Source organism: Paralichthys olivaceus, chromosome 19 (genome assembly GCF_024713975.1).
Source record: "Paralichthys olivaceus isolate ysfri-2021 chromosome 19, ASM2471397v2, whole genome shotgun sequence".
Taxonomy (NCBI): Eukaryota; Metazoa; Chordata; class Actinopteri; order Pleuronectiformes; family Paralichthyidae; genus Paralichthys; species Paralichthys olivaceus.
Window position 1 is genome coordinate 4,431,307 of NC_091111.1, and position 23,286 is coordinate 4,454,592.

A 23,286-nucleotide genomic window follows, 5' to 3' on the forward strand; every position below is an offset into this window, starting at 1 on the left:
GTGTACATTTCAGACCACATTTATAACATTAACCATTGTTCTGAGTCGTCATACAAAGTGTGTATAGAGAAAACTACAATAAAATAGTTTGCTATTTCTTTTGTCGACTGTCATGCAGAAGAAAAAACACCAAAAAAGTTTCAAATTCTCAGTGCTTTTTAATGTGTTTGACAATATATTTCCTTTTTTTTTCTTTTATTGCTATTACAAACTCATTCTCCTCACGCTAGTCCCATTACTCCCTGACTCCATAGCTTCACGGGTAAAGCCTCACAACACTGGTCATGTGCCGACAACACGGGCAGGAAGGAAATCCATTTCTTGGAAGGAGCTTGGTTGATTCAAACCAAATGTAGCTTATTCCTGTGAGTTTATATACCAACAAAGTGCCAAAAAATCTGCCCAATACACAGGCTGAACAAGACAATTAAAAAAAAGGTATAAAATACTTGTATGTAACTCAAAGCATACAATATAATGTACAGCATAAACACTGTGTAACCACTGGAAGAGAGGGTTGGAACGAAGAAAACAGCCAAGTAGCGGTCTAACAACTCGGAGCTACAGGGGCAGTAATATGACCTTTGGATAAGTACTGGACGCTTAGCACATCACATGGTCAAACTCAGTCAACAGTTAGCACCGTCGCACACTTCACTTTTCAGGATCAACTTACAAAGATACATAAAATTGGATTTGCATTCTTTTAGGAAAGAAACAAAACGGGGTGAAAGTAAAAAAAATCAGAACACATGTAATAAAAGAACAGTTGTTTTTCTCGATGGCTCCCGGGCCCTGATTTGAATCCTCTTTTTGATAAAAGTCTTTCTCTCACTCATCCGTCCATCCACCGCTTTGTCTCTCACCCTCTCTCTTCATCACACAGATCTGTTTTTTAGTCGGGGAAGCGCTGGCAGGCTTTTTTCCAGCGGCAGGCCGTGCACCACTGATCTTTACGCTCCACTCCGTACACCTTGCGGCACTTTTTGGCCTCGCCGCGACCCTTCCTGCAGACAGAGAGACACAAAGCGTGAGGCTGAGTGCTGATGTGAGAGATCAGGGAAAGGAAAGGGCACTAACACACATGATGTGATCAATCTATTAAAAAAAAGAAAGTAATTCAAAAAGCTGAACTTACACTTTCCTGATAACAAATCTATGAAGGCCAGCGTCTCCTCATGACCAAACTTAAAACCTTAAAAAGTCAAACTGCTCTCACTCCAAACTTGACTGACCGGTCTTTTGAAACACTCCCTAATATTAATCTACCTTATTCTTGATATATAACGAAGTAACATGGAAAGTTTTCCTTTTAAATAGCTTTATGGTCTGTTACATTTTAAGATAATGAACTGAGACAGATGAGGCATGACATTCAAAAAGCGGGGTGAGGAGGAGTGGTGCCTTAACCCTTAAGCAAACAGTGTTCCCTCAAAATGCCCCATTTTTTTAATAGTATTTTTTTAATAACTAATTTGTTTCACATAACCAGACCTGTTTCTGTGTCAGGTCCGGCTCTAACCAATCACAGTCAAGACAAGGTCATACCCGAGTCAGCTGCTGAGTCAGACTAATAATATATTTATGAAAACATTAGTATCTGATGCTAAAAACCAGCGAAATATGTTCATTAGCCACAACCATTAAAATAATGTTTATCTTTCTGTATCTACAATTAAATTAGAGTTGTTTACTGAGTTGTTGTGGTTCCATAAAGTGCACTAATTTATAGGATGTATGTGAAGAAATTGTTCACATTAATGAGAGAGAAGAAAACAATATGCAAAACCTCAAATAAAGTTTGAAATGCCCACAAACATCAGAGAAATAAAGTGGTAGCATATTTACATGATACTGTCAAGGAGTTATGATCTTTAAATCAGCCACAAGACAGCTACAGGATGGATTATCATATTTTACATTGATCAAATAATGAATCAAAATGAGTTGTCCTTTGTTTTGTTACAAGTTAGCAGACGTGGGAAGCAAAGCAGTACAAATACTTTGTTACAGCATTTACGTAGATTGTTCAGGTATCCTTACTGCGCTTAAGTACTTTTTTGAGGTAACATGAAATTGGCCAACCTGACTGATAATGTTGATGAAGTCTACGACCAAGCAAATCAACACATTTTCCATCCCTGGCCTTCTTTAACTGAAGAAAACTTAATTCAACACATTCAACACAGTTCCTACTGGACAGTTTGTCATGCTCACAAATATTTTCTAAGAGTCTTTTAAGTTCAATAATCTTCGAACTATATTAATGTGACATGAGTCTCCGTTTGCTTTGCGCAGGTACAGCTGGAAGAAAACTGTTCACTTTTATACATGTACTCTAAGTACATTTTAGAGCCTGTACTTTTACTTGAGTCATTTTGAACACACGTATCTGCACTTGTACATGAGTAAAGAATGTGTGTACTTTTGCCACCTGTGCTAGTTAGCCATCACTCAACACTGTGAGTTGCGTCACCTGAAGGAGCAGTGAGTGCGGGAGGGCGACGCGCTCATCGGCTGCAGCCTGTTCTGTTGGAGCCACTGTTCCCCAACGCTCACAGAGCGGCAGCGAGGTTTCACCATCTGAGGAGACAGACAGCCACAGAGTTAGAGCGTCAGCGAGTGTGGCCGGCTCATACATGTCAGTGGGAGACGGGGTCACAACACAATCTTACTGTATCAGTAAATCAAAACTCAAATAGACTGGTCAGAAGACCACTGAGAATTAGATGCTGCCGTGGTGATGTCAGAGAATGAAGTTAAATCAAATATTGTTCAAGTAAATGTAAAACATAAAGCAGATTTACATTTATATATAATAAAAGGTACTTCACAGGATGGGCGACTTACTGGAGTGTTGCTGTGACCAGACACAGAGGCAATGGGCGTCCACCCCTGGCAGCCGGGGCTCCTGGGGGCCACAAGTACCTGGACGGGGCTGCAGGCCTACAAAGAACAAAGAACAGGAGACAACACATGACTCTTCGTGTCTGCACAACAATAAAAAAGTCAGTGACGATTAAATGTTAAACAAAAGGCTAAAAGATGCTAAAATGTGACAGAGCAGAGGGAACCTGATGAATTGTTGATGAATTGGGATTATATGGGTTTGTATACGAGCGGCACATTGTAAATACAACAACAATATTCTGTCCTGCGTGATAAACCTTTATCACACGCTTACAAATGATCCATTCATGGTTTGTGATTCTATCCATCTGCTGTAATACATGTGCTACACATCCAATCTTTTCCTGTTCCCTAGTTCTCCTCCCCGAGCTCACTCAACACGGCTCATGTCTTCACAACCTAACACCCCACACCACAGCGTGGACAGAGGTGGATGGAGAAAATCTGTGGAAAGTGCAATGTAATGTCCACAAACCAAAAACACGATGAATCTGAGTGACACTGTGTTAACCCTGGAAGTAACAGTCAGTCAAAAAAAAGGTGCCCATGTGAGTTTAACGCTGTGGCCAAAGCCTCGAGCAGCCATGACACACACAGAAACAAGCAGAGACGCTGACCCACAATTCAACCCAAACACATTTCAGCATGCATGAGGAAATTATAATAGAAATGTCTTATTTTTATAAAATCTGCACCACATGATACAGATGTTATGTATAATACATGTAAGAAATATGCATAGTACACATAATACATAATAATAATCATGTCTTTATGAGATATGTGAAGGATTATATGTTTCCAGAGTGTGCATGGATACATGTACATTGTGTCCTGACGGCTGTAAGAGCTCATGTAAACTGTTATTCCGCCTTTTACAGACTGCTCTGAGTCTCGTCTCCTTGGGGGAGCGAGCAAGCCGCCAGCTTAGTCTCTCACTGTCACAAAGCATCCATTTACATGCTCAGTGGTACAGGGTAAATGCAGGTCACCAGTAAAATGTGCTGCCTTGTGATGCATAAACAAAGTTGCAGCTCGTTGGCTTGTTAGAGGGGTATCTGCATGCAGTGCGCTGGGTAGGGAGGACCTCTGGAACAGCGTGACCTCGTAACACGAGGCTCCCGCACAGAAACTCCAGTGAAAAGGAAAACGAAACCCTTTTTCTGTTTCTCCTCTGTGTTGTTTTTCTTTTCATTTAGAGCCTGATTTCATGGAAAATATGATTAACTCCGGGTAATGGGAAAAACTGATGTTTGGGAGATGAATTCCAGAAGTCACACGCTAAAAATCTTCAACGGACATTCAATAATTCATATAAACAAGGACTGCACTGTCTGCTTTTTGATCGCTCTTAAAAAAAACGTGTCCGTCCAAAAGAACATTCTCAGACTACATCTTCCACAGAACTTGAATTCTGGGGAGTAAATGTTTGTTAATTTAAATTTAATGTAAAATGACAGATTGAGGGTCTTTTCCAGACAGATCCTGAATACTACATCCAGAAAGTGACAAAGCACAGGAATGAAAATTCATTCAAACTGCGACAGATGAAATTATTTTAGGTGGGTGAGTGTCGTTCCAGCTTTTCCAGCTGGTTGAACACATGTACATCCACCCACCCACACACACACACACACACTCATCACCTGGGTCAGTCATGTGAAACTGAAAGTAATAATAATGAAACTATTATAACAATAATGGATTCATGAAAACGTGAATTGATGTTATCCTCAAATCTGTTCATTAAAACTGAAGCTATTTCCATTAGCTGATTAGCTTAGCATAAATCAACTCAAAAGCTCACTAATCAATATTTTTTATCAGCAGAAAACTGGGTTTGTTAATTTCCATTGTTCACCTTGTGGTTCTCAGGAGGTTAATGTGTGCCATTATTTTTTAGGGGCCAGAATCCCCTCAGGGTGGCAACTACACTGCAGCTTTCAATCTTCTTGTCTAATCCTGAGCAAGAAAGTGAATTCGCACATTTCCCAAAAATATTAAACAATTTATTTCTTCTTATTATCGAATAATTCAAGATATCTCTGTCTGTCTGTCCTTATGTGGCTCGAATATCTCCAGAACCATTCATCTTATCAACTTCATACTTGGCGTGTGTATTGTTTAGGGCCCAAGGAAGTGCAGTGGCGAATTTCCATGATGCGCTGTTGATCATGACAACGACGCGTTCACAGCAACAACAACTGATTCTGCAGTTCTGGGTTCTGTGTACTGAGTTGAGCTTCACTGACTTGTCTGTACTTGCCTCAGCGCAATGACTGCAGGTCACTAATACAGTTTCAGACAGAAGGATGCAACCAGAATTACCACAGGCCAAAGAAACAGCCCATTCCAAACAGGAGTAGATTTTTTTCTTAGACGTCTAAAATGCTCTTCATGTGCACATTTAACAGAAAACATTAGGGGTTTGTAACAATGCTGCTGCACCCACCTGATAGAGATGCTCTGAGTGGATCTGCCAGAAGCTGCTCGGGGCTGACTGGCTGAGTGAGCTGGGCCTGGTAGCGCCCGGCCCAGAGCTGGAGTTGGACCTGGGCCTGTGAGCCTGGGGGAACTGGAGCTCGGAGCACGGAGGAGAAGCACAGGAGGCCCAGCTGAGCTGAGAGGACGAGGCCTGGCCCACAGGCTGCTGGGAAGGAGCTGGAGCGGCGCTGGCATCCACACTCTCACAGGAGATCTTGGTGTAGTAGAAGTCCTCCTCTCTCTGGGACTGATCCGATCCACTACTGTGTGTAAATGGTAAATAGTTTGTATTTATAGAGCTTTTCTAGTCTTGATGACCACTCAAAGTGCTTTACAGTACAGTTTGCCATTCACACACACATCCATACAGTGCATCTATTAGCTCCACTTTTTTTGCTATGAGGGGGAATTCAGGGTTCAGCATCTTGCCCACTTCAACATACAGATGGGGAAGAATGGGATCGAACTTCCGACCGCTCTACCCCTCAGCCACAGCCGTGTGTGTGTGTGACACAGACAGAAAGAGACTTGTTTGTCTGGGTGTGTTACTAAAAGCAGCACTTCACTGTGGCCCACATGTAAAATCTCAAGTATATTTCATCACTTCACTCTAAGTCAGCGAGTAAAAATTTCATTCCCTCTTGTTTTTTTAATGCTTCTCTCCGGCTCAGGATATTCAGACAGCACTAAACTGTCTGGTTTGCACTTCACCCTCTACTACAGTGAAGACGTGGCAAAACAATGTCAGCATGAAGCTGAAAACTTACAATGTTATAAAACAACACGTCCCCCGAGCGACCGCTTGATATAATTCCACAAAACAAATCTATTTGTATATATATTTATCCTTCTTTTGAATACAGCTATTGAATGATATTATATGAAAGAATAACAAAACACAATAAACTGCAGTTAACACCATATACAATGAGGAATAAATGTAGTCAAGTACTTTTGCAGATATACAATATATCTATTTTCAGCCAGTAGATCTAATAAAAAGGTATTTGGTGGCCTTATATTTCATAGTTAAAATATACAGGACACACCCAGTTTTTAATGTTTGCCAATAATTGTATAATTTCTAATTTGCTCTATCGAAGAAGTTGGGTTTTCATCTGGATTACAAAAAAAACTACAGGACAGATTACCACAAAACTTTCTGGAGTAGTGCAGCATGGGTCACGAAAATGTTTGGTGCTGAACCAGATCAAGAGCAGATCCAGGATTTTCTTTTTCACCTCTTCAACAGAGTGAGCTTTTCATTAATTTGTGTGTGCAATTTAATACAGAACCAAATAAAAATCCAGATCTTATTTATAATTCTATGATATTAGAGAGGGACTGTGGTTCAGTGTTTCTAATTATCAGCCAGCCTTGGCAGGGTCTCTCTTATTTAAAAAGTAAAACATAAGCTTAGCTAGTTTAGTGGACAGGAGAACATTGTGATATTTAAGCCTAAAATAACTGCAACAATATCAAAAACCCATTTAGGCAATATATTTGTATGTATACATATCCTTAAAAAGCATGAAACACAGACGACAGCTCACCCCAGATGCAGCACACGGATATGTCGCTTTATTCCGACTGAAGACGTGAGCACTTTGCCACAACTGGGCCACAGACACTTGTACACACCTCGGAAAGAGCTCTGTGTTAGAGAGAGAGAGAACAGAGCAGATGTTTAGTACAGACAAGGAACAGAGAAAGCAGACAGCAGCATCAGTCTTTAAAAACATTACATCACACTGGCTTTGCTGCTTGTAGAGGCAACAACTTCCCCCCATCTGGTGCCGCAACCTGTTCAGTCCAAACTTTTTAAGGGAGCATGTACTGCTATGCACCTTTGGCTTTTTGGCGTTAAGCTCCTCTCCTTGCTCCAGCTCCATGTGCAGGCCTTCGTCGGGGCTGCTGTCCATCTCAGTGACAAACGGCGACGGGGTGGGGCTGGAGTTGCCATGGTCCCAGCTCCAGTAGCCGCTGCTGCCGCTGTCAGAGAGCTCGCCGCCGCCACACTCCATGTCAGCTGACGATGACGAGCCAGCTGGAAGACGGGAGGATTCACAGAAAGATTTTTTTCAAAGTTACTCTTGTCCTCCTCGCCACTCAATCAGCTCTTTTCGCTCAATATTGTTCGAATATAAACAAGCTAGTCTTTCATCCAGCGAGGAAACTTGACGCTGGATCAAACACAAACTCACCCATAAGAGCTGAGCTGTGAGAATATACCTTATAGTTTCGAGTCAAACGTTCCCTGTGTCTTTGTGATGGAAATAGCTACTGTGCATCAGGGACTGCTCTGTGTCCATCCTACAGAGAACAGCAGGTGTCCCACACTGGTGCCAGGCCTGAGACGTTTTCTACTTTATGAGAACATTTCCTGAGTTTTACCATCATTTTAGACTCTATTTACTCCCTCTATGCTCCGTTCCCTATCACCTCGCCAAAAAGTAAATAAAAATACCAACTTGCTTTAGCAAATGATCTATTTTTACTCAGCCAAATATACTTAGATTAATCAATATTAAACGAGGAAAACACAGGTTAAAAGCATGTGCTGAACCTTAGTGTAAATGCATGTGGATAGAACTGTAATCATTGATTTAATATTGATTTATTTACTGAGTTTCTGACTACATAGTAAAAATAAGAGCATGTTTGCCATTGAATATAGCTACAGCTCCTATTTCTTCTAGTGCAGTGTCCGTTTTAAACAGGTCAGTTTGATATGGGCTGTTTACTTGACCTGTGGTAATAATGCTTCTTGCAGGTTTCTTTCTGTTAGTCAAAGTTCGGGGAAGCTAAACTCAGTAGCTGGCCCGACCAACAAATTCACTTTCACTTACACAGCTACACTTATATAGCTGATTAAACTGAATCTGGGTTTTTGCAATCTGCGACTGCAGACTGAAAATGGTCTGTTTCTAACAGGAGACCCTTAGGGCTTTTAATTTGTAACCACAGCCTTATAGATGGTAAATAAATCATTTTCAAAATATGTATAGCTAGCCATTAAAGTGAGCAACTTTTATGAATAGGAAAACTCTGACTAATAAGACGACTGACCACTTCCCTGACATGAATATATGTATTAACAAATTAACCATTAAAACGCCAGATTCTGTGATAAAAACTATCTATTAATGACTATTAACATTTACAACTACTGTCTTTGAGGTTAATTAGGAGTCATGTTGTTTAAAGCATCTATAAAGCAGTGTCCAATGTTGGTTTAACCATAAATAAACCCATTAGTTGCAACACAAGCTGTGTGCTGGCGAGGTGAGACAGACCTGGTCCAGGATCCATCTGTGGAGGACTCTGGACCGCAGGGCTGCAGGACAGGCTGGTCAGAACCATGGCGGCCATGATCTCGTCCATCTCCACTGACTCTGGACTGCGGAAGCTGGAGACAACAAACAACATAAACACAATTAGACTGTGACGATTAAATCCACACACACGCTCTTACACTGTTCACTCCCCCTCACCTGTATGGTGCCTCTCTAGGAGCCGACATGTTTTTCAGGTGCGTTGTGGGTCTGACAGTTTGCAGGGGAGTGGTCAGTTTGCGCCAGCCTCGCTCGGCCTCCCTCTGCAGGTGGGCTGATGTTTTGTTCTTGTGATGGCCACTCTCTATGAACGCTTTCTCAGCCTGGACACAGCTCTGCGTGCTAACCTTAAAACGGAAGAAGTAAAAGAATTAGCTTCTAGCTTCTGTATGTTTTTGGTGCCTTGCTCTGGATTCACTTCAGCAGTGCCCTTCCAGCTAGTATGTTGATATGGACAGACATAAAAACAATTAAGAAAATATTTCCTGTTCATCTGTAGCATCCTGCAAGGCAACAGCACAATCTGCCAGTGAAACCGTGTGAGAAGGAAGTGGCTGCCAACCTCCAGTGACTTAAATAAGGAATCAGTACATTGATGAATAGATGGAAAGCAACAATTAACAAATGTATGTGGGGTGACTCGTCCCTCTCGTCCCTCTCAGTCCCCTCACCAGAGTCTGCTGCAGGTCAGGCCTGTTGATGTTGTGTGCTGTCGTAGAGACGCAGGCCTGTAGCCCCGGGGTGTGTGATGCCGTCATTGCTGGTCCTGGTCCTGCTCCTGCTCCAGCTCCGAACTCAGGTCCCATAGCTGCCATGGTGCTGCTGCATACAGAGAGGGGACTCAGCACAATGTCACACCTCCCTGAGGAAGACACAGCAAGGCTATCATGAGGAGCGAACCTATCAGAACCTGACTTCATTTCTGCGACAACGGAATGTTTCCAAAAAGGCCCATTAAGGGGAGACCCCAGTGATTTGGTATTATAAAATGACATGAGATCTTACTTTTAACCTCAGTCTGTGAATTCTACATTTCCCATAATGCCACTTAATGGGGTCTGCCCAACACTTCCTGCAGCCTAATTGCTCACTCAAGAAACTTCACAAACAAACTTCAACACACGCTTCCTGTTAAAATGAAAAGTCGAAAGCTAAAACCAAGATAAAACTACAAGTTACATCGAGATCAAACCCTGATGACATCATCTGGGTTGTTCTCCCAGACTTGAAAAAGCTTCAGCAGACTTCACATGATCCAGATGTTTCACGAGCAGACAAACATTCATCATGCGTAATAATCAATTTTACTATATAGGTCTATAATATTTCACGTAACAGTCCTTCAGTAACGCTACTCGTACAAAGTTTACTGGTTATTTATATAGAGAGAATGCTCCTTGAATATACAGAGGAAGGAACCAAATGCTGGCTGTGATGAATAAATGTGTTTCTGTGTTCATTCATTCTCTGGCTCCAGGTGACATCTGTGTGTCTGACAGAGCAGATCACAGATCACAGTTACTGACTAGTGTGGATTTACACATGTCTTGCTGTGGTTGTGTTGTCTCCTCCTCTCTGGAGGCTGACAACGTGTCCCGCAGACGTGATCTGACGTCTGGGTGGATTCACTGTGGCCTGTCGCCCACAGAGTTAAAATGGGGGCAATGCTGCTTTCAGGGCGCGTGGGAATAATCTCGATGAAATAGCGCAGCAGGGACTTTCTAGCATTCACCGCCCACGTTTAGGTAAATAAAGCTGTCAGTCCCATTTAATGGAGTTTACTGAGGGATCTTGTGTGTCGGATCAGCTGCTTCAACCCGAATCTACGTGATTAAATGTGTCACATTCACTAAATGATTACATTTGAGTTCACATTACAGAGAAATAAACACTTTCACTTTCAAAAGAATTTCGATTTTGATGATTTGAGGATTTTCTCTCTATTAAATTGTCGACACAATGTTTTAGGCTGGTGAAAGAACATTTTAGTGGGAGGCACTTTTTAATATTTTCAGAAGAAAGATAGATAGATATTCTTATTCTCCTTACAAAATACATACAATACTACATTACAAAAATAAAAGATTATCTTAATTTCTGTCAAAACAACAGCTCACAACATGTTGATCTGCCACACAAATCAGGACTAAACACCCAAAATAAAGCGTTTTCCCATGGGCTGCTGTAATATCCGAGTATCTCCTTTGACAGCGAACGCAGCATAAAAACCAGATTTACCCACCTCTCCACCAATCAGCGGCGAGCATCGGTAGTAAACAAGCGGCGCGGAGTGGGCGGGGCGCCGCCGCTGATTGGCTGAGCCCTTATTTTCAAGTACACACCTCCCTCCCGACAACGTGTTGGGGCACGAGTCTCCCCGGGAGGGAGCGAGCCGGCCGAGGGGGGCGGCTGCAGAAAACAAGCCGACGTCTGCAGCTCGTTGTACCGTCACTGAGACACGGAGGAACCGGGGAGCAGGAGAACTGATCAGAAGACATCCGGAGCGAGATTAACACCGGAGACACACAAGTCACAATAACGTCATCCGCCCACTGACGGAGCAGAGCTACAGACAGGAGATCATCCACTGACCCGTGCACTGAAATACACGCAGTTCAACACAAGATCAGATTATTCTCAGTCCTTATAAATAGACTGCTGCACGTTTGATGACTGAGTCTCAGATGAAGCAGGAAACGCTCCTTTAAATTCACCTACACCCGCTGCTGTTCATGTATAATATAGATAATAATATCGATAAGTCAGTGTTCATGGAGTCCGTCAGTGATCTCCACCCAGCAACGCAGATAGAGATCAGGAGGAACACCCCCTCCCTCCCCTCCTCTCCCCAGCTGAAGCAAAACAACATTTCTCTCTCCCCCTGCAAACCAACACGCGCGCACACGCTAAGCACAACAACAACAAAACAAGCAACCTGCGTTTTTTTCCCTGCGACTCACTCGATCGGTGGAGACCTCCTCCCTGCTCCTCGTCCCGTCCGAGCTGCAGCAGCCGGGGGGGGGGGGGTTCTGTGTCTCCGAGCCTGGCCCGTCCCGCCGCTCCGCTCTGCTCCGTTCGCCGGCTCCTCAGTCTGCCGCCGCCGGGTGGAGAAAAGGGGGTTGGTCGCTCGGTCGGATACGCGCCTACGTGTGTCTGCTCGCTGGACCAATGCCGGGGGTGACAGCTGGGCCGAGCAGCGAGCGCACGGATATCAGGCTGCAGCGTGTCCGCCGTGCGCGAGGATGATTTAGGTGAGAGGTTACCAGAGCAGCAGCAGCAGCAGCAGCAGCATCCTCCCTCTGTGTCTGTCTGTCTGTCTGTCTGTCACTCACATCTGCATATTCATCTGAGTCACATGGACATCAGAAGTGTTGTTGATGTTTTTGACCTAACATAAAAATTTAAAATGCATTACACTGACATTATGGTTTAAATCACATGCCAAAATATTAGCAATGCTAATAAGCTGAATAATATGCATTATATGTAAGACTGCATCACCTTAGTATCCTCTTTTAAAAGCACATTTTTATAAAAAAAGCGTTTAACTTTTGAATTTTGTTTGTTAAATTGCCTTTTTTTTTACACATTTTCCTGCCTTAACTTCCATTGTTTCTGTGTGAAGCTCTTTGTTAACACGTTTTTTGAAAAGCTTATTATTATTATATAGTTATATGGCTGTTTCATTGTTCTTTTCATTTTATCACACAAACTAGATGAAAATCAGGACATGTGCACTTATGTATTAGAAAGTAAATATGTGATGGAGATAAAAGTAACAATATGACTTAGGTTTAGAGAGTATTTGCAGTTTTGCATTTAAGCACTTATGGTCTTTATATTATTACAACAGCAACAGCTACTGAGGAGTTATAGTTATTGTGTTGTTGTTGATTAAATAAGTAATAGCAATACCATTGCTGAACCCTTAACTTTTGTTGTTTAATATCAAATTTCAATTTGTGCTGGTGCAGACCTTCACCAAGGCCCAAATGAAACCACATTAAATTCACTGGATCCAGATTTTTATTTGGATCTGCACCAAATTGCATACGCTCATAAATATTAGTTTCCTAACCATGATTCTGTGAGAAATGAAGGTTGAAATCAGCTCCGATCCCTGATCTAGATCTGCACAAAAGTTAATGGGGTCTTCCTTGGGGCATGACCCACCCCTCCATAAAATCTATTGGAAATAGGTTGAGTAGTTTTTGCACAATCAAGCTAACTAACAAGCAAATGCAGAAAAAAACACAACCTCGGTGGAGGTAACACATACCAATGCAAATAAACTGTATAATATAGATGTAATAACATGAAACCACAGTTTTTATCTTGTCTGAACGTGAATATTAATCTGATACAGGAACATAAAATGTGAATTTATTACAAAAATAAAATGTGAGTGGACCCATTCATGCTCCATTAATTGTGATAATCAAATGCAAATAATTCTAATAAAACTGCTCATTCAATGTCAACCCCCCACATCACATGAAACATCACCCACACTGAGATGAAAGACGACTTTTATGTGTGTGTTTCACAGACAGGATTAGTGTTGACTGTCTGCACCCTTTCCACCAGACATCCAGTCAGCAGGGATTTTAGGGTCTGAGCACCGACCCAGTCACAGAGAGGGAGACACACACACACACACACACACACACACATACACACACACACACACACACACACACACACACACACACACAGAAACTCAATCCTAGTCCCTATATTATTCCTAAAGCAGACAGAATTCCTGCTGCCCTCTCTACTTCCTTTACTGATGACATGTTATCTTGACAGACCAACTGCCTTGACTGGTTCGACAGAGATCGATGCCATGAACAGATAATGGATTTACATAGCAGGAGGTAAACATTTATAGAAAAAAGAATGCAGGGGGTTTTTAGCGAGACAATAAGTGTAATTGTGCAATAGGAATAATGATTCAAAGGGTGACGTTCTATGGGCAGAGCTTTGACAGCCTGGGTTTTAGGTCATTGAAACATTAGAAATCCACCATTTGAAACAATGGCGTGTTCTCTTAAGCCTGTTTACCACTGGTCAAAAAACCCACTAACATCTGGCTCGACGTTCACCCCCTGGTCAAATGACAAATGATAATCAGTTCTAGCTCCGATCAGCAGTGATGGAAACTTGACACTCAGGTGAACCTGCATTTGCTGCATCAAAAAAGTAAAAATCCTCTTCTTGCAATGGGAAAGGAGTTTCCCTGCATAAAACAACCTGCACCTGCCAATCTTTGTTGAAAAAGAGGTATCAAACAACACATGTAGGTTAAAACCAAATCGACTACTCAAGATAATGCTAACATGCTAATGTTTAATTGATTTATTTCATATCATCCTGCACTTTTGTCCCATTCCATCCTATGCTGATATATTTTACCAGACAAATAACAATTTTAAGTATACGGATCACCCATGGCCTCAGGATGCATCTTCTCAGCACCGCAGATATCTGTACCAACTTTCTATCCAGTCACTTCTGAGACATTTACAAAGAAAAAAAACAAACATCACAACCTCACAGTGAGGAAACGTCAGGCGTTCTTCACAGTTAGAAGACACAAATGTCTGGACAGATTTCAAAGCACTCGGTCCAATAGTTGATAAGACACCATATTTTAGTAGTGGACCTACTTGTCTTGATCCATGTCACCATAGGTTGCCGAAAACTGCTTGTTGATGGTTTAATCAAATCTGATTTTCGACAACCCACCAACAATATATGAGAGTATTTGGGGTTCTACAACCTAGGTGGGTATAGTCACAGCTGGCTTAGTCTTCAATGACAACAAATCTGCTGGCTCACCTGTTTGCTTTCCACCCAAGAGAGGCAGCCGAGCAACATTATTTACACTCTATACTTGAAACCAGTGACAATGAAAAGAAGTCACATGGGATCCTACCCCTCACAATCAGAACGTCTTCAGGGTCCTCAAAGTACAGTGACTAGAGAAGCAGTACCACTGGCATCTGTTTTGTCTCACTTGGGTGTGTTTTATTTGGACAGATCAGCAGAATAAAATGGCAATGCATGGCATGACAACTGGTATGACAAGAACGACAACTCCACCCTGCCTTGAGGTCTGGTGACCTTTGGTTCACTTTGAATTCTCAGTCGACTCAGGTGCCACTCCTATCTCATCGCAATCGGCGAAGGTGGCACCAAAACTGTCTTTGTTTCTGGCATAAACAGACCCACAATACCACGTGAAGATAATTCTACAGCCTGGACTTGCATGAACAGATCCAGGGACTGATCACTAGCCGACTGAGAAACTCGATGAAGAGACAGAGAGGAAACAGATAGAAAATGAAATTGCGCTTACGGTTAAAAAAAAAACCTATTACCACAATTAATTAATATCATCACATGCAGTACATAATAAGAACCCCCTTGTGGTTTTCTAGAATCCCATCCAGCCCAGTGGAAACAGTGTAAGTAAACAGTAAGATCCAAGGGCCAATGTTTTAGCATGTTTTATCCCAATACACTACACTCTCATACTATACAAACACCAAGAGTCTGCTAACTGATTTTGATGCAGCACCGAAATGAATAATACCATTGGCTGATACATCCATAGATCATATATTCTATTCTACCATATGCATTTTGTCATTTGATTTGATTTTTATGCAAAGAGTTAGTAGATGTGAATTTCTATCCCACGGCCACACTTGTTGAATATCAAGATATATCCACCAGACAGCTCGGTTTAGCATAAACACAGGAGAGGCTAGAACCACAGTACCTCTAAAGCTGGAAAGGCCATTTACAACACATAATCCATTTAAATTACAGATTTAGCATTTTAGTTATAATTTGGTCATAAATTAGCTTTTGTGTTGCTTGGAGAGTTTTTGAGCGTCTCTGAGCGTCTCTGAGCTGTAGCTTTGTATTTCTTACTTGCTCACATGAGAATGGCAATGATCTTCTTTTCTGACTCCCACCGAGAAAGTGTTTTCATCAAAATGTCAAACGTGTTCACATGATTTGCAGTAATCAAGATACAACTTTCACTGTTATGATTCTTACACTTCCCTCCATGATACTCAGCCAAGAGCTTCATGACAAATATGTCATATAATTGGATCAGCTCCGCATATGGGAAGAATCATATGGGTAACACTTCATATAAGGGAACACACAAAGTGAACATATCCAAGCACTTGATTGTAATTCATGTACAACAACTTCCTTACTTACCATCAATAAGCAGAAATTAGGAGGTTTTTAAGGGAAAACTGTTAATCAATGGAGTAGTTGCAGAATAAGGTCATTAAGAATAAAAACATTAATAAGTGCTTTATAATGACTAATAAAGAGCCAATATGCCTCTAACATCCATGCTAATAAGCAACTAGTTAATGGTTGATATCTGTTCCCTCATATAAAGTGTTACCATCACTTTTATAAACACAGATTAACTGTTAATTAAGCATCAGTTTTGGTTTGCAACAGTTTTTTTTCTTATAACTGCAGTTTTACACTCAACACAGACAATTGTGTATATTTTGTGATCATATGGTAACTGTGGAGGAAATGACAGACAGACATAATACAAACAAACAGAATACAAACTCAGAGGAGTCAACAACAGTCGACGGAAAGTCTTTTGATGAAATTCAGAGTCCATAAATGAGAGATGATATAGGAAAATTGCTTCCATCTAAATGAGCGAAGGCCTGACGTGATGAAGACGAGGCCAACTTTCTCTCGTTCATCTCTTTTTCTGTCCATTTGTCCATTTGGGACACTGTCAGTTGTGGAAAGGGTTAACGGCATGTCCATCGAGGTTTGTCCTTCCTGCTTCTTTTCAATTCCTGTAGTGTGCTTGTTATGCCGCTGTGGGGTTAGTGTTCAGAACTGGAACTGGCTGGTTAGTTAGTTATTCATATTTCTCTCTAGAGTGCTGGGAGGCATGCTTTTGTGGTTTCTCCATGAGTAGTCTAGGTCTGCAAAGTTGGAAGAGAAAGAGTAAGTGCAATGAAAATGATAGAATTAAATAATATAATGATAACTGTTATACAATTGACAGACAACTCACTGGTGTTATCCCCCATGTTTGGGTTGGTAATCCCATTGGCTCCTCCTGCTCCAACATTCTGTGGAGAAAAAGGGAAAATATCAAAATATGTATGTATGTCCTCCTGTTCAAAATATCAAGCTGCTTATCTTATCACTTTGGCACATGTTCTACCAGCGCCCAGAAAATGTATATCTATTTTGGGTTGAGCCAGCAGTTCTGTTGCTCTTTAATATGCTTTGAAAATATAATTTTGAGAATGATAAACATACATCCCCATGTATTTATGTCAAGCCTGGCAACAGGCACAGAAAGTAGTCGTGTATATATTGTGAAATATTTATTTTTATTAGTTAATTAACAGCTATTAGCCCTCTGAGGTGTTTATAAGGAGGGATTTTACTCTGACTTTAATTTTAAGCTATGATACTATATACAGTTGTAACAAAGGCTTCATGTAAACACACCTAATATTGCAACATCAGTAAGCACTCCAGAGAACACCATGGCTGCAGGCTTTTTCACATGCTTGGAAATGTGGCTAGTTGGCGAAAGTGTGTATTATTTTGCCTTCAAATGGTCTCATAACACTGTAACAATGCAGTTTAGTTTCTTTGAAGCATTCTGGGATCTCTATACACCCTGCTGCTTGCAGCTGAAGATGTTTTATATTCCAGATACGAAATGCTGAGGGAAGCTTATCAAGAATGTGTTTTGGAACTTGCTTTATGCGTGGTATGTGGCAACACCCTTCAAACTCTCAATGTAGCCTTCTTTGCCACAACACGGGGAAGAGAGATTTGAGTTTGAGTGGAACAAAAGAACTTTTATCAACACTGTTCAACATGGTTCTTTTCTTGTAATCAGAGTTTCCTTCTATGCCAGTGGTAGACGTTTGTTTACCTGAACCTATCCTGTTTTGGCGAATTTGCTCTTTCTACTGTAAACAGAGTCAATTAACTAAATGTGCCTTATGCAAGTATGTTAGTATACAAGTTTATTCTAGACTGGTAAGTAAACAGCTGTTAACCCTAACATTGGCAACGTATCAATAGCGAATATGCTTGACTGAAACTGGATTGTTATGGCGTAACCAAAACATGCCCAGTTTATTTAACTGTAGATCTGAGATGTTTTGAGCAAGTGACTGTTTTATATTGAGGGATTATTCACATAATACTGCTTATATCTATGAGATTTTACCTGTAGTTCATGTCTGAAAACAGCTTTCGGCTCAGTAAAAGACATTTGAAACTGATCGTCATACAATTCACTGAACAAACAGCCTTCAGGAATATTTACTGCTGAGTCACGTTTCAGTTTAATGAGGTCAAGCGATTATTGGCCTTTGTTTTCTGTTCAAACGTTGAACTGCTCGGACTCAGCTCCCACTTGTAGCAGCAGAGGCCACTGTGGCTCTGCATACGTCACAAAGTGTTGCTTTAACTTATTCAAATGCAGTAGGTGTAATAGAGTTTAAGTATAAGCGTGTTATTAAGCTTGTCATTTCGATTGATATGGATATTGGTATGAAAATTACAAAATTGAATTATTACCGGTTTAGCACCTATTCACATTCTTATCTGTATTAATCATATTCAATAAATAATGGTCATGAAGCACTTATAACATCCTAAAAAATTATTTCGAATACTCTTTGAGCAAAACTGCATAATTAGACATTTTTATCGATAACTCTAATCTATTTTCATTTGTCTCATAGGTTCAATCTAATAAGGCCAATAGCGTCCTCCTGCTGACTGCTGATAATCAACCACTTCTTGCTCCTAATAGGCAGCTAATGAGCTGCAATAGATACAACAGGCTACATTTAGATAATGATGTCCGTCTGGGTCAATGAGGTGTTTAGTGACAGAATGACAGAAAGTGGGAGAAGGGGAGAAAATTAAATGTGACAGAGAGGCAGCTCATACCGTTGTTCCATTCACGTCGTATGCATTGGTAGGTTTCCTGCAGATAACAGCAAAGAAAATGGGTGGTTAGAAAATGATGGTCATGATGGTATAAGTCATATCTGTGTACGTTCAGTGTGTGTTTACATGTGGGTTTGATTTATGGCTCTAAAGATTTAAAGCTCTGCCTGTTTACTCCATATTTTACTTCCCAATCATCCCAGGCGACTCACAGATCATGTCTGTGATGGTCATCAACCTGCCGTCTCATGTCCTGCTTCACTGCACCATTCAATGATCAAGTGCTGTATACAGTAGTCTGATCCCCCTCAGCAGTTGAAAATATAAAGTACAAAGTTTCGGGCAATTATCAGTTGAACTTGTGAGATAACAAATCAGTCTGCAGTTCTACCGGAGTCTTTCTTTCGCTGAGCATTCCTTGATGCAACATTGCAACATGTCTGATCTTTGTCTCAATCCGCACACATTGGGTTTGGCGGCTGCATTCAATATACAATCTTCACAAGTATGAGTTTAGGACTCTTATCTATCACTATGGTGCCATTGTGACCTCATTCCTCTGAGTGACAAACAAGTCCTGGAATGTACGGGAACAGTGCACATGTTAAGACTGTCACTGGTATGTTTGGCATGACAACCGCAGTCATGACCGTGCAAAAAAACCATGTATACACACAGGTGGGAACGGTGATGACCACATGTGTTTCATGGACACGTACACACACACACACACACACACACACACAAACACACACACACCCAAACGCACATGACTATCTCAGGTTAATTACGCTTAATGATTCAAGCCCAACCCATTTGACTTAGCTACCTTTAAAAGATATGTGACTGCCTTTCTCTACTTCCTCCTCCAACAGGCAACACCCTTCACAAAAAAACCATCAAGTCAAACAAGTCTCTGTTCTGCTGCTGGAAAGTGATGAATAGGAATTAAAGCCTCACAAGTTCTGAGCATATTGTGAACACCCATTCCAACAGACTGATTTTAAACTGGGTGGCTGAGTTAGTCACGATCACTCATACATTAAGTGACACATGGGAATTCCTTTAACTCCCTTGGAGTGAAAGCTTTAAGGGGTTAAAACGGTCAAAAGCAGCTTATATTTGACAGAAAACTGGAGCACATGACTTAACTCAAATATACTTAAATCAAAGTCACGTTTCCCTCACCTGTTACACCTGGCACAAAGGGCGAGGAGAGTAACGCTGAGGACGAGGAAGGCGACAAGCGAGATGATGCCCACCTCCGGGGAAAACCAAGCCAACGTGCCAATCATGCCCACTGGAGCCATTGTCCTGGTGCTCTGTAAAGAATGGCAAAGTAGGTTTTGGTATGAGCATATGAATTTAGATAAAATCTGTGTCTCCATGATGTCTTGTTAAAAACAGCATCTCCAGCAGGCAAACATATTCCATATTATGAACCACTGGGATTCTTAATCTATGTCAAAAATAAAACAACAGAGATCATAACTTACTTTTGATAGTGTTTGATTCCGCTGTAGCTCTGCCAACAACTGCTCCCAGCCTTTGCTTTATATGGCTCACAATAGACAGGTGACTTAGGGAGGGACTCTTTTCACTGTCTGTCAAGAAGGAGGTGCCGACAAATTACCATTAATATCCAAGTGTGTGTGTGTATGTACTGTATGTGTGTGGGTTAGTGGGTGTGCTATTCATCACTTGCAGGTTTCCAAAACTTTGTCACATTGCCCTTTAAAACAACCAACAGAAAGCAGGATAACTGGATATAAGGGAACTGTTCACACTGACAGGGTTGGGATGAATTGTATCAATGTGCTACAGAGGTGCAGTTTGAGTTGTGCACATGGAAGAGAGGACATGTGGTGGATCACTGTGAAAAGGTCCGGCCTGAATTTCAGGGATAAAGTGATAATGATAACGAATAAACTTAGCCTTGCAGCGGCTGATGTCTCAAGTTAGGAGGGATGGTTGCACGTATAAGAATGTTAAGTCCTTTTTTTGTTTGCGTGCATAAAGTGGAGGCACAACAGTGACAGTTCAAAAGTTTCCTCATTCCTGTCAGATCATATTTTCAGACTTGATGTATTTTCTTTTTTGCTGCTAAGGAATGGGGAATAACCCCATCGAGCACAACGACATAACTCCGCCCTCATGCCATGTTGAAAACTGAACACATTTACTGGTTCTCTTTTCCCCCAAAGAAAATCAAGGCTCACACATTTTGTTGTTGACATGTTGAAATGAACTTTGGATTGATTTCAGCTGATTTGTGTGGAGGTTTCACTTACACGACTTAATTCGTTCTGATTAGGAAACTCGCCACATTTTGAAAAATACGCTTATTCACTTTCTCTCTGAGAGTTTGATAAGAAGAAGTACCACTGTCACATCTGTGTGTTCAGTTCAGAGCTACAGAGACTTTTAGCTTAGCTTCAACAACCTCACTCTGTAGGTATGAAATAAATATATACTTCTCAGCACTTCGCTTGAGCTTGTTGAAATTCTTTTAATACTTGCTATAGGGTAGACGCAGAGTCATGAGGAATTTAATACATTCAGGATCTCATACACACACACACACACAAACATACACAAACACACACACACCAAACTCCTCTTTGTTTGCAATGGTATCAACACCAGGTTAACACCCACGCCCACTACTTGTTGAACAACCCCATGCTGTCATAATCATCTTCTGTTCCCCTGCAGAACAGGTCATCTACAGCTCTCTGAAGCCGTTTTGACTCACTCCCTCTCCAACAGCAGAGTTATGAGTTTTACATGGTGGCACAAAGCAAAATCAAAAGATGTGCTTTCTCCTAGTAATAATAATAACAATTTCTATGGAACTGCATTCATAATCATTATTATTTTGGATGCACTTCCTAAACAGAGACAAGAAGAAAGAGGAGGGAGATAATCACAGAGACAAACAAGAAGTCAAATGAACATAGTAACAAGTAAAGCCAAACAGAAAATACATTGCGTATTTAACATGCTCCAGCTCCAGCCTAACATACAGCCCAGAACATAACCATGTGTAAAACCACATTTTCATTTTTGCAGGATTATTTTTCCAAAGGTTAAAAGAAACATGCTGAAACATTTTGAATTTTCTAACCTCTCCGTTTCCCTCTGATTGGTGAACTGCTCCTTTACAAGGAGGCCTGAGCTCTGAGTCACTCAGTGATACTGGGCCATCCTGAGAGTCATCCTGTGGGAATTTAAATATTAAAAGGTCTACAGGTGTGGCCAGCTGAGTATGACTGAGGTACAACGTGTATCGCCCGACAAAGAGATGACAGAGTAAACATGAAACACTCACAATAACCTGTTTTCCTCTGTATGGACTTATATGTTTACTTAAGTGACCTAAAACCATGTATTTGTTTTAGAGGCTGTTCTAAATACTCTGCATCTCTGCCGACATTTCATGTGAAACTAAATTCTCGGTTCTCTTAATTAAACCAGTTTTCCATCTGCTCAGTCAAAATCATTCAGTCCTTCAAAATAGGCACGAACAGGTTTTTTTCTTTTTATGACACAGATGACATACTCGCGAGTGAATAATGAGTCACCACTGATCCTGTTTATCCTGCAGTTGTTGCTTTTTTTTGTTGTCTTCTGTCAGATCACAAAAAAACCACTGCTCAGGAGGTAGAGGTACATTTTATTAAAGTTCATTTTAAAACACTTTAAAACAAATTCATCATTAGTTGTATTTATAAATAACACGAGAAACAATGTGCATAATACATATAACTGACAGGGGGAGGGAGCATCCTGAGAGAAGGACAGTGAACTTCCCATGTCCTTCCACAACCCTCAACGCTAAAAGCACCAGTGGTGGGAACGTCAGCTCTTCATTCCTTCCCAAGAGCCACTCAAAAGAACTGCTCATTGTTCCTTTTTCATTTGACATGGGAATATATACAATTGGCATTTGCACCAGGGGTCAAATGACGCCACTGACACAGATTTTGATCGGCTCTAGATCATATCAGCAGTGATGGAAACGTGACACCCGGGGGTGAATGTGCTATTGGCGAGTCAGCAAGGTAAGAGGCTGCCTCGGTTTGTGATGCAACAGGTAAGATAACAGAAAGTCAAAGGAGTCAATGGCCTTTTTTCAGTGGGTTTACCTGAGCAGCATGTATAGTTTGAAAACACATTGATGTCAAGTGTCATTTGAAACTGAAGGTTTTTGAAATTTTCCCTTTACAAGGATTACAGTGGTCAGTTTTATTATGACTGTTTTCAAGATGTGTTGATACAATTGACTGGTCATTTTGGAAGCTGCAGTTCGTGGTGCTGTTGAGTGTTGTTGCTATGTTTCTATAATTGTGTCCACCCTGTTTGTATCAGTGAGAGCAGGCTGAATAACAGAAACACCTCTCTGTATATATAAATTTGATGTATATTGTCTATATATTGTCTAAACTACTGGAGTGTCACCATCGGCCCAAAGGAAAAATTACAAATAAACACACTCGTGATTTGATTCTTATTCTGATTGTGAAATACGTAATGTAGTACACAATCCAATCTTTATGAC

The 23,286-nt window shown here is 41.1% G+C and overlaps 1 protein-coding gene across 1 annotated transcript; it reads right to left on the reverse strand.

Annotated features, from left to right (window-relative positions):
- Positions 1-138: 138 nt before the first annotated feature.
- Positions 139-12,037, reverse strand: znf395b (zinc finger protein 395b). Its single transcript, XM_020091495.2, has 10 exons — positions 11,690-12,037; positions 9,401-9,591; positions 8,889-9,076; positions 8,691-8,803; positions 7,242-7,441; positions 6,948-7,048; positions 5,363-5,657; positions 2,851-2,946; positions 2,477-2,583; positions 139-1,007 (listed from the first exon to the last, which is right to left on the reverse strand). The coding sequence occupies exons 2-10, from the start codon at positions 9,542-9,544 to the stop codon at positions 896-898; spliced, it is 1,356 nt and encodes a 451-aa protein (XP_019947054.2). The 5' UTR covers positions 9,545-9,591; positions 11,690-12,037; the 3' UTR covers positions 139-895.
- Between the last annotated feature and the right edge of the window lie 11,249 nt (positions 12,038-23,286).

Coding starts and splice junctions, on each gene's coding strand:
- znf395b (XM_020091495.2), bottom strand. CDS start 9,544: ATGGCAGCTATGGGACCTGAGTTCGGAGCTGGAGCAGGAGCAGGACCA. Junction 7,049..7,241: donor TTAACGCCAAAAAGCCAAAG/GTGCATAGCAGT, acceptor TCTCTAACACAG/AGCTCTTTCCGAGGTGTGTA. Junction 2,584..2,850: donor CTGGTCACAGCAACACTCCA/GTAAGTCGCCCA, acceptor CTGTCTCCTCAG/ATGGTGAAACCTCGCTGCCG.